Source organism: Galeopterus variegatus, unplaced genomic scaffold (assembly GCF_000696425.1).
Source record: "Galeopterus variegatus unplaced genomic scaffold, G_variegatus-3.0.2 Scaffold845, whole genome shotgun sequence".
In the NCBI taxonomy this organism is placed as follows: Eukaryota; Metazoa; Chordata; class Mammalia; order Dermoptera; family Cynocephalidae; genus Galeopterus; species Galeopterus variegatus.
Window position 1 is genome coordinate 45,836 of NW_007726956.1, and position 11,914 is coordinate 57,749.

The 11,914-nt window shown below is 45.4% G+C and overlaps 1 protein-coding gene across 2 annotated transcripts in view; it reads left to right on the forward strand.

Moving 5' to 3' along the window:
• Window positions 1-1,231: 1,231 nt before the first annotated feature.
• SF1 (splicing factor 1) overlaps window positions 1,232-11,914 on the forward strand; it is a 12,738-nt gene continuing 2,055 nt past the window's right edge. Inside the window, exons 1-11 of one of the 2 annotated variants that reach the window (XM_008572866.1) lie at window positions 1,232-1,362; window positions 4,345-4,420; window positions 7,455-7,607; window positions 7,809-7,898; window positions 8,236-8,419; window positions 8,511-8,626; window positions 8,734-8,841; window positions 9,879-10,059; window positions 10,306-10,579; window positions 10,913-10,972; window positions 11,087-11,272. In XM_008572866.1, the coding sequence (XP_008571088.1) occupies window positions 1,281-1,362; window positions 4,345-4,420; window positions 7,455-7,607; window positions 7,809-7,898; window positions 8,236-8,419; window positions 8,511-8,626; window positions 8,734-8,841; window positions 9,879-10,059; window positions 10,306-10,579; window positions 10,913-10,972; window positions 11,087-11,272 (1,510 nt within the window). In that variant the 5' untranslated portion in view covers window positions 1,232-1,280. Of the gene's footprint in view, window positions 1,363-4,344; window positions 4,421-7,454; window positions 7,608-7,808; window positions 7,899-8,235; window positions 8,420-8,510; window positions 8,627-8,733; window positions 8,842-9,878; window positions 10,060-10,305; window positions 10,584-10,912; window positions 10,973-11,086; window positions 11,273-11,914 lie in introns of both variants that reach the window. The other variant, XM_008572867.1, reaches the window with a different exon arrangement.

Below are 11,914 nucleotides of genomic sequence, written 5' to 3' on the forward strand. Positions count from 1 at the left end.
TGGGCGTGCGCGCGCGCACGGGGCGGCCCGGGCGGAGGCGCCCTAGGGAGCGCGCGGCCGGGTTCTTGGGGCCTTGAGTGCGCATGCGCGCTGGGGAGGGAGAAAAGGTGGGAGGTGGCGTGCTGTGCGCAGGCGCAGTGAGGTGACCGGGTTGTGCGGCGCTAGTCTAAAACCTGGGGGTCCCTGTTGGCGCTCCAGCGGGCTGGCAGAGGGTGTGCGTGCTAGGAGGGCGTGATAGGGTCAGCTGATAACGTGGAGCGGCTTCCTTCCTGGACTTAGGAGTCTGAAAGGGACACAAATACCAAGCATCGCTCCACTATTTTTGCAGTAAGGCAGGGTTTTCAGTACAGAGAAGGGGTGAGGTGGGAAGGCTTCAGGTGATGGTTTGGTCTAGTCTTTTGGGGGAGGGAATTGTGTTTTTCCGAACCTCCCTTGGCTTACTCCGTTCTCGGTGTGACCCGCTTTCCCCGTACTGCCGTAGGGAGCTTTACTTTGCCTCCGGGCGTGTATCACTTGGAAAGTAGAATAACTTGTGGTAAATGTAGGGAGTTTCTGACTTTGTATCGGGGAAGGAGGATTTGGCTACTCTCATAGCTTATTCTTTGTTGAATTTTTGATAAAATCTTTCAGACACTAAGTGTCTAGCTGGCCAGGAAAATTGAATGCCCATCTTGGCGAAACTTATAAAGGAAAGGGTGATCTCGTTGAAGAACCCACCCCCACCCCACCCCGCTTACTGATGTGTACAGATAGCTTTTTTTGTGTTCTGGTACCTTTTAGAAAGGTGACTGGTGAGTGTGGTGGAAGTGGGCGGAGTCAGCAGTTCCCCAATACAATTCTGCTTTCCAGACCTGTTTCTGATTCTTCAATCTATTCTTGTCTCCCCTGGGGCTTTCAAGGCATTCATGGATGATGCAGTATATATCTTCCTATCTCTCTGCTTCACTCTTTGAACTCTTATGCATTATGATTTCTTACGTTGTTTACATACTTTACAGAGTTTCTCTAGACAAATATTATAAATGTGACTTTCCCGATCCAGGACCAGGTATCCTTGTAGTGGCCATGTGTTTTAATCTCTGATCTCTGAGGTTTGTCTTTCATTCGTTGCTGTTTAGATTTTAGGTCAAGTTCTCACTTTCGTGGCCTGCTGACATTCCATGTGATATCTTAACTATTGGTAGTTACTCTGTTGGTTTGTATTTCCGTCTGATTGACTTTGTCTGCCTTTAGACTTCCCAAGTAAGAAGCGGAAGAGGAGCCGTTGGAACCAAGACACAATGGAACAAAAGACAGTGATTCCAGGAATGCCTACAGTTATTCCCCCTGGACTTACTCGGGAGCAAGAAAGAGCTTATATAGGTAAATACACGTTCTGTATCCTAATGCATTTTCAGATTGTTACTGTTTATTCTGAGTGATGGAGCGATATTTCTTTTGGTTGAAAGTTTGAAGTGGGTTTTTTGTTTTGTTTTTGAGACAAGATATGGTCAGGTGTACTTTCACAACTTTGACATATTCGTCAGTTTTTGCTCAGTGAGTCCTGCATTTGCAGCTCCTTGTTTTGATCTGTTCATAACAGCAGTGTTCTCCATGAATGCCAGGAAGGTAGAGGGGCCCACTTAGGAGTGAGAATAGTCCCCAGTCCAGCAGCCCACCCTTTTCAGCTGCTGTTCATTGCCAGTTGATGAGGTGAGTGTCATCTGCCTCTCTGGACAGGCCCCAGTGGAGAACACTGCAGGTATTGTAAACCAAGTACCTTTTTCGCAGCATGACCTTTCACCATAATTTTCTATTTCTCTCTTCCCCTGAAATGTGGTCTTTTATTTTTGTAGGTACTATCTGAAAGGAAAGGAAAAAAAAAAAAAAAAACTCAGTTTGAACAAAAAGTGGTTGTGAAAGTGTGTTTATAGTTCACCCCTTATCATTTTGTTGAATTTAACCTTACCTTCAGCATCTTTTTCTGGTTTGGTCTTTGGAGAGCTGTTTTAAAATGAAGGCTCTTGTAACTACTAAAGACTTCTGCTGGGAAAGGGGTACTGCTTGGATATGGAATGAGGTGGTAGGATAAAAGATCTTATCTGTTGGGAAATTTCAAAAATTAAGAATGACTGTTCACGGTGGAATTGAAATTAACCTCAAAATACTTTTTTTTGTTGTTTTTTTAAAAAAAGGTATTTAATGTAAATTTTACCTTTTATACCTATGCAGCTGTCTCAGAAAAGTTCACTTGATAAACATTTCCTGCTAACCAAATAAACATCCCCTTTGGAGGAAAATAGAGCAAAGGCCTCCTAGGCTCGTGAGGTTGTAGCCTTCACAAACAAAACACTTCAAGGCTGGCATGTTCTTATTCTTGAGGGTCTTAATCTCCTATTTTTAGACTGCTGAGAACTTTGAGGCATTGGAGTTGGCTATCTTCTTTTCACAGTACTGCTAACGTTTTTTCTTTCCCCACTGTTCTGTCTATTCCCACCCCTGCCCTTATTATGGCTCATATTACAACCTTGTGAAATGCCCCTAGTGGAGTGATATCCCAAGGACACAAGCAGACTTAGAAAATGGGGAGAACAAACTTATTCTGTATAACTCTGTTTCTCCCCCTATGGAGGGCTGGTTAATGCAGTGGGCCCTAAGGGCTATTTGTAGTCGCTTTTTATTTTAAAAGATGACTGGTAAGGGTAACCCTTGACTTGGTGTTGTCAGCACTACGCTCTCCAAAGTCAGCTAACCAGCCATTCCTATATAGGGATCCCAACCCATGGCCTGGGTGTTATCAGCACCACACTTTCCCAAGTGAGCCACAGGCTGGCCCTCTATTTATAGTTATAATCAAAGTAGTTACAGTGTCAAAACAGAGGCTCGTATAGGTCTCCACTCCACTGAAGGGAGTGACCTTTTTATTTTTTTATTGTTTTAAAGATGACCCGTAAGGGAATCTTTACCCTTGACTTGGTGTTATGAGCACCACACTCTCCCAAGTGAGACACGGGCTGGCCCCTTGATTTAATTTTTAGTACCAGCTATTTACTCAGATCTGACCTCACACCCACATAGTCCTATGCCCCTGATGGTGGTGTTGAGCTTAATACTCCACTGCAGAGTTGTATCTTTTCTGGCATTAAGGAGCTTGGGGAGCCGTGTGTCTTGTAATCTTCTGTCTCCCATGGTACACACTGCCTTGTCTAGAGTGCCCGTGATATCTTCTTTTGATATTGATGGATTTTCATTTCTTCAGGGTTTTGATGTGGGGATGTGGAATAGCCCTGCCGGGTTATGTTTAAAACTCCTAAGGTATCTTGGGTTACACATGCATGAATCCAGTCGTGGAACCAACTCAGTTTTAACCCAACCCAATAAGACTTACCCTTAATAGCATTTTTGCTCAGAACTCTCAGGTGCTATAAAGGTAAGAAACAGGTGGTTATTCAGCACGTTGAAGAAAGCCGCTCTGGCTCTGCAGTTCCCATTATCTTGGAAAATCAGCTGTGTAACATTTTCCTGGAATCACTGGCAGTTTTTGTGAAACCCTCATCTCTCTCTTTCACGTACAGCCTCATTGGTACAGATCTGAAGGCCACATACATTTCTCCTTGACCCACACTTCCCATCTGCACACCTGCTCCCCACATTAATAGCAAGTCTGAAAACAGGTTCCTAGCATCTGTGGTTACTGGTATATTAAGAAATATGGTTTGTGATTTACTACTTGAATAAAAGTTGCAGGTATTGGGAGACTCACTAGTATGGATCTGGTTGTACAGAAAGAATATGTGCAAATATCTGTAAGGTGTTAAATTGGTTAAATATTTGTTTAAGGAATTTTAAGCCTGGTATTAATGAAAGTGATCTTTGCTAAACTGGTATTTTTCCTTGTCCCATGTTAATTGGGTCTCATTTTAGGCTATGTTTAATATTTAATGAAGAAAAAACTCTCAAGTCTTGCTCTCAAATAATTTGAGAATCGAGTATTGGTGATATCATGCACGGTTTTTGGTTCTCGGTGCCAATTGTAAGCAAGCCTTGGTGGGGAGGGAGAGGTGAAATACCTCTTAATAATTGCTTTGATGTTAGCCTTAGTGAACAGTCTTTACTGCTAACCCCTCTTCCAACAAACTGTTTGCTTCCTTAAGTAATAACCATTTTGAAGTGAAAAATACCTATAGATGTAAATGGACTCCTGCCAGTAGGTGGTTAGGGGTTTTTGCCTCAATGTTTTCACTGATCAGTCGTCCCTTTCAAAGTCTCCGAGTTCTTCATGCTTATTGTTGAGATTTGAGATGTTTTTTGGTAACATTGTCTTTTTTCCATCCTTTTTTTCTTTCCTAACCTGGTTTCTTCCAGTGCAACTGCAGATAGAAGACCTGACTCGTAAACTGCGCACAGGAGACCTGGGCATCCCCCCTAACCCTGAGGACAGGTTGGGAAACAGTTTTAACCAGCTGACAGTAACGCTTTTACCTTTTTCTCAATATGTTTTACTGGTGGCAACATATTGTGTCAGTTCAATAAAATCCTACTAAGACAACTGGTATTCTGACCATTTTGGGGACTAGGGTTTAATTAGCAATATATGTGGTCAGTCAACAGTTAGAAAATTGGAATGAAACTTAATTTTAGGAAAATAAAAAGTTACAGGAAAATGGACAACTGGTTTCCAATTGGTAAGCATGTAGATTTTAATCTGATTTTCCCATCTGTAAGGACAGTGAGGTGTGGCCCCTTAACCTGCCTTTTCAGTACCTGCTTTGGCTGAAAGCCCAGGGAGTAGAGTTTTTCTCACAGGTACACGATGCAGGGATTGAGAATATTTTTGAGCATCATTGAATTTGAGCAGGCCAGAAACTCTGGTCAGCTCATTGCTGAGTCTTCCTGCTAATGGTTTTGAGATGGTTTTAAAAATCAGATGAGATTTCTAACCAACTTCCTTCACTGCCAGTTAATTTTCAGCCTTGGCCATTGCCTGGGGGTGTTGGGAGGGGCCAGAATATTCTCACCTGTTTTGGGAAGGCAAGCAACCAACCCTAGATTTTTTTTTTTAAAGAGAGTGCGGATCTCTAACAGCTGTGGTCATGTCATTTCAGTTTACAATTTTTCTCATCTCTGAAAAGTAAAAAGTTGATGTGAGAGATGATCTTTTTAAACTAGAATTTTATTGGCTGATCTCTGAACAGCTTAAATCTGGTCATTTAATAGAAAGGCAAAAAGCCTGTCACTGAAGTTTTTCTTAGTGCATGCAGCATAGTTGAAAAGACTTTGCCTTAAAAAGTAGTTTTTGGCTTTTGTTGCCCAATTACTAGCTCATTAAATCAGGAAGATGATGTGATGGCTTTAGAAGTCATTCACTTATGCATTTTTCTATTGCCCTTTGTCAGGAAACAAATTAACTTCCTTATTTCTCCATATGGACTCTTTAATTTTACTTACTAAATTTGTTATATTTTTACCAGTAAATTTTGGTTGGAGAGTTGTGTTGTTTTATTTTTTTGATTTGAAGATTTTTTTAATAAAATTAACATTGTAGATTATAGACTACAACTGGTTAGTTCCTTTTTGGCCTTTTTCCCTTTATGTGTCTACAGGTTACCAGGCAATTCCTCCAAAGGTTGAATTTTTAACAAACCTTCTGTGTTTCCTGGAATGCTGGGATTAGAATTTAGTTGATCTGTCCAATGCCTGTTCGAGGTGAAGTCGGGCCAGTGTAACCTCTAGAGTATTGGCTTTTGCCTTTCACTTCTACAATTGGGGAAGAGGTTAACTGTTGTGAGGCCATTAAATGGCCAGTTTGGTACTGGTAAAACTTGTTTTGGTGATGAGCCAGGAATGATTAATTCTAGGCAGCTATGGGGTGGGAATTAGAAATGTAAAGAATGTTAGAAATAAAGCCAGAGTGGGGTTTTTCCTCCCTTGTATTCAGTTTTGAAAGAGGCCCTAATACCTGATTGGTCTTGCTTTTGAGCCCAGGTTGGAGGGAAATGCATGAGTTTATGTTAATAAGAATATTTCTTAAAAAGGTACATCTCAAAAATAAGCCACTTCATGATATTTTGATGTTGCTTAACTTGCACAGTTAAAAATGTTTTAAAATTTGTTGTAGACGTAATTGTATAAGATGATAGTCTTAAATGTATAAAATGATAGTCAAATGAGCTGGGGTACATTTGCTTTTGTTCACTATTACTGGATTGTGCTAACAGTTTATGCAAATGCTAGATACGGAGGTGTCATTTAGCCGTCATTAGTCATGAACAAACCTGACCTTTTATTCCATCGTGTGTGTAACGTGGTATGACATGGTTCCCTTTAGGCTGAAGACAGTGGGAGCAGCCGAGTTCAGTCCTTGCTCTCCAACTAGGCAAGGTTCTCTCAACTAAACCAAGGGTGTAGGAGTCTTGACTACTTTCAGGATGTTTTTTTTAATAACCTGATCCAGATGGTCTCTTCCCTTCTTGCAGCTGCTACTAAATTTTGATTCAGAATATCAAGTTATGGTCCTTTTTGTAATCTTAACTCAGAATTCTAGGAGTGTAACTTCTCTTTTTTTATTACCGCAAAATCCAGCTGTGGTAAACTGACCATTTTATCATTACTACTTTTTTACTTGTAGCAACAGCATTTTACTCCTTAAAAAATGAGAGAGAGAAAATCTGCTTTCTGGACTTGTAAACTCTGGCGGAGAATCATAGGTTTTCCCCTCGCAAATTTGCAGGTTCAGACCCTAGACAAGTATTTGACCAAATCTGCATTTGCAGCCTCTCTCAGAAGCTGCTTTAGCACTTTAACGTTTTTCTCTACCCAGACTCCCTAACCTCGAACAGCCAGAAAACAGGTTGTCTCCTGGGCCTTGGACACAGCCAGCCAGGCCATTGAAGGAAAAGCAAAGACGAAGCCTTGAACCATTTCTCTCCATTGTGGGGGCCAAATAGCTGCAGTAGTCTTGAGTCCCAGTCGCATTGGGTTAAAGAGCTCATACTTACTATGTGTTAGGGGTACAGACGCTCTTCCTGATAGGGCATGAGCTCTCCAAGAGTTATAGCATTTTGCTTAAATAAACTTGGGTTTTCTGTGGTTCATAAAGTTGTGATAATGTATTTTTTTTCAAATGAAAGAAAATCCATATTTCTCAAGAAGACTCCAGAGGATGATAACTGTCCTTGCCACTTATGTGTAGTCCAAAGATTCCCCCCAAAGGACAGACTTTTTTCTCCCGCTCATCACTTTTAGAAGTAAAACCATTTTTTTCCTTTCTCACATGCACCCCAGTTCCCCTAATGCTAAGCCAGCTTTCATCTCCCCATTCCACACGATCTTGAGTAACACACGTTATGGTCGGTTCCTCCGAAGAGTGTTGTGCTAGGGTCTGAGAGGCAGAGGGGCTGGGAAAGACTTGTTATAATCCGTGTGGGTATGAGAGAAGTGAGAGCAGAGCAGTGACGGGGGTCTGTTTCCCACAGGTCCCCTTCCCCTGAGCCCATCTACAATAGTGAGGGGAAGCGACTTAACACCCGAGAGTTCCGCACCCGCAAAAAGCTTGAAGAGGAGCGGCACAACCTGATCACGGAGATGGTTGCTCTCAACCCTGATTTTAAGCCACCTGCAGATTACAAGTAAGCAGAGGGGCCAGGTCGGCTGGGATGAGGACACATGCAGATCACGTGTGACCTGTAGGGACAGTTTTGGTACTGCTCACCTCTTGCCCCAAATCACCCGTAATTAGCACGTGGTATCAGTGGTTAGTTCTAGAAGAGCTATTGGTTTTCTGTGTCATCTCCCAGCAATGTGCAGAGTCAGTGTCTTTTCTTCCATAGACCTCCAGCAACACGAGTGAGTGATAAAGTAATGATTCCACAAGATGAATATCCAGAAATCAACTTTGTGGGGCTGCTAATTGGGCCCAGGTGAGTAATTACTATCCCTTGTGATAGAGAATTCCTTAGAGCCTCGGAGTTTCTTTTTGTGCCATTGGCTCATCTTGGTTGTTTTTGGTAGGACATTTACTTTCGCTGATTTACGCCTTTCTGTGAGAAAATCTCTTCCCCATTTTACTACAGAGAAGTCAGATCTTCAGGTTTGCTGTGGCTGACCTTAACTAAGAGATCACGGAGCTCTTGGTGGGAAAATCCAGCTCTCTGTGCTTACAGTTCCCCACTAGTGCCTAGTCAGCCCAGCATCTGTCCCTTCTGGAGTGTCAACTTGAGTGTCAGGTATAAAGTCCATCCTTTCTGCCTTTGGTAGAGGGAACACCCTGAAGAACATAGAGAAGGAGTGCAACGCCAAGATTATGATCCGGGGGAAAGGGTCTGTGAAAGAAGGGAAGGTCGGGCGCAAAGATGGCCAGATGTTGCCGGGGGAAGATGAGCCACTTCATGCCCTGGTCACTGCCAATACAATGGAGAATGTCAAAAAAGCAGTAGAACAGGTGAGTGTTGAGCTCAGAAAAGAAGCCTTTTGCCAGAAAGCTAGGCGGTGTCCCCAAGCACTTATGTAACTGTTCATGATGTCTTCCCTAGATCAGAAACATTCTGAAGCAGGGTATTGAGACCCCAGAGGACCAGAATGATTTACGAAAGATGCAGCTTCGGGAGTTGGCTCGCTTGAATGGGACCCTTCGGGAAGATGATAACAGGTATGTGAACACTTCAGAGGAGAATGTGTAGAGATCTGAAGAACATATGGAGGTAGAGAGATTGTCCACAGCCCTTGAGTTGACTTTTTCTCCCCTTCCCTTGACAGGATCTTACGACCTTGGCAGAGTTCAGAGACCCGCAGCATTACCAATACTACAGTGTGTACCAAGTGTGGAGGGGCTGGCCATATTGCTTCAGATTGCAAATTCCAGAGGTGAGAGGCTGGCTGTTCTGGTGGTTTCCTCGTAGCCCGCGGTGTACAGAACAGCTCTTTTTAGCATATTGATTGCTGGTTAATCTTATCGACCCAAGAGAAACATCCTTTCTGTGAATGTGGTTTGTAATGGTGTGATTTAAAGCTGAGGATGATTAGAAATAGCCTGTACAGAATACCCCTATCTTATTGTTTGTCTTGAAGCCTAGGAAAACTGGAAGCTTCCATTTTGGGTGTAAGTGATTTTACTGGGGCTTAATATTACAGTTTACTACCTTTGCTGCTTAAGGATTGGTTCAAGAAGACCAATCTGCAGATTTTTGGCCAGTTGCGAATTAGCATTCAGTATGAAAACTTTTCTATTCTGGGTGGCATATATATAAAGCTTTGTTGAAGAAGTTCTTTCTGGCAGTTACTGCAGTCTTGCATACATTTTTCTTCCCTCAAACTGGGAATGTAGCATTTGATAAAATTTGTGAGTTGGGAGAGCCTGTACCTTTGTGGCTGGTGAGGGTTTGGTGCTCATGGTCTCCTCTGCTCTCTTAGCCTGGGACCTCTGCTATAGAGAGCATGGAGGTACATCTCTGGCAGAGAGAGTGTGATAATACTAGATACATAAATGGGCACTGACCTGAAGGTCTGGTAAGACAGTTTTGAGCCATGACTGGTAAGGGGTTAGAAAGAAATGGAGAGGGCCAGCCTGTGGCTCATTTGGGGGAGAGGTGCTGATAACACCAAGGCCATGGGTTCGGGTCTCTATATAGGGATGGCCGGTTAGCTCACTTGGGAGAGCGTGGTGCTGACAACACCAAGTCAAGGGTTAAGATCCCCTTACCAGTCATCTTTAAAAAAAAAAAAAAAAAAAAAAGAGGAAGGAAGAAAATGGTGCTGTACTGATCAGTAGCTAAAAAAAAAAAAAGAAAGAAATGATGAACTGGTGATTGAATTCTTCAGAACTTTCTGTATATAGTTCTTTAGAGTAAAAGCTTTTTATTTTAATCAGTTTTTCCTCTTCTTTTTGTCTCCCTTCCCCTCAGGCCCGGTGACCCCCAGTCAGCTCAGGATAAAGCACGGATGGATAAAGAATATTTGTCCCTCATGGCTGAGCTGGGTGAAGCGCCTGTCCCCGCATCTGTGGGCTCCACCTCTGGGCCTGCCACCACACCCCTGGCCAGCGCGCCTCGGCCTGCTGCTCCTGCCAACAACCCACCTCCACCGGTGAGCCTCAGAGCTGGTTCTCTTGGTCTGGCTTCCCCATTCTCTTCTGCTGAGACTGGGAGCTATGGCCAAGTGCTTTGGTTTGAGCAGATTGATGGACTTGGCTGGCAACATTGTTCTTCCTGGATATCTGGCCACTTTGGGGAGACCCTGCCTTTGTGTTCTATTCCTGTGGCATAGCCGGAAGAACAGTGTTGCCACCAGGGGGAGCAGGCAGGGACATTGGCGGGAAATGCTCTCACATAGTCTCTCATGTCCACTACCCAGAGCCGCCCACCCTGGATGAATTCTGGCCCTTCAGAGAGTCGGCCCTACCATGGCATGCATGGAGGTGGTCCTGGTGGTCCTGGAGGTGGCCCCCACAGCTTCCCACATCCATTACCCAGCCTGACAGGTGGGCATGGTGGACATCCCATGCAGCACAACCCTAATGGACCCCCACCTCCTTGGATGCAGCCACCACCACCACCGATGAACCAGGGCCCCCACCCACCTGGGCACCATGGCCCTCCTCCCATGGGTAAGTAAGTGTCAGACCAGAAACCTTGGGGCTTTGGGGTCAACAAGGATTTATATCAAGTTGCCACAAACAGGTCTCAAAGAGGCTAGGTGGTGCACTGGGTCTGCCTGACTTGCCAAGGCTCAGGCTTCAGAAGGAGCAAGACTTCATTCTGATTCAGGGGGGACTTTTACGTGGAGTAGGCACAGACCCGTCTCTTACAGACAGGGTTCTCCTAGCTGCTCTCATAAGGGTAGTGACTCGAGCTATAGGACTGAGGAATTTGTTGGGGGGGCTGTCTGCCTTGGCCAGTTCAAATGTCCTGCTAAGTCCCTGCTCTTTACTTCCATCAAGATCAGTACCTGGGAAGTACGCCTGTGGGCTCTGGGGTTTATCGCCTGCATCAAGGAAAAGGTAAGGGATGTCTCTTTGTTTGGGGTCTTCACCTAGGCCTGGGAATGAGTGGGGCTGTGGCCCAAATCCCTCTCCTTCCCTTAGGCCTCACCTTTGCTTCCACTCTACCTGCAGGTATGATGCCACCGCCACCTATGGGCATGATGCCGCCGCCGCCGCCGCCTCCCAGTGGGCAGCCCCCGCCCCCTCCCTCTGGTCCTCTTCCCCCATGGCAGCAGCAGCAGCAGCAGCAGCAGCCTCCACCACCCCCTCCGCCCAGCAGCAGTATGGCTTCCAGTACCCCCTTGCCATGGCAGCAAAGTGAGTAGACTATTGTGGGCTCGTTGGGGGTGGGTGGGATGGTGGGGTTGGTGCTGAGAGGAAAATGGAGCCTCACAGCTCACAGGCAGGCAGGCACCTTGGGAATGAGACTCTTGCCTCTGCTGGAGGTGTAAACAGAAAGGGCCTCCTGGCCTGGGGGGCATCTTGGAGGGAAGAGCTGATGTTTGGTGTGGTTGTGTCTGGGGAGAGATTTGTGGGGGCCTGCAGGGGAGTTTGTTAATGTAGGTAGGGTGCCAGAAGTCCAGGCTGTCACAGGCTGAGTGAGCTGTCAGCTGGCCCCAGCCTCGTGCTAATGGCCAGAGTGGCGGGGGTGGGGGGTGCATGCTCTGGAGAGGGCTGTGATTGGGCCTGAGAGACTGAGAGGTGGGACCGGACAGTGGGGAGAGAGCAGCTGTGGCCTTGAGGTTGAATGTGCCGTTCGGTGGTGGCGGCGGCGGCAGCGGCGGCTGGGCGGAGGGATGTCAGAGCCGGTTCTTTTGTCTGGTACCTTCTCCTCAGCCCTTCCAGGGGCATTGGTGACAAAGGGCTTACCCTGTTAAGCCCAGAGACCTCGAGGCTGACCCCAGGGTAGTCCTGCCCACCCCTCCACTCCCCATCACCAGGATAGCCCCGCCCGCCCGC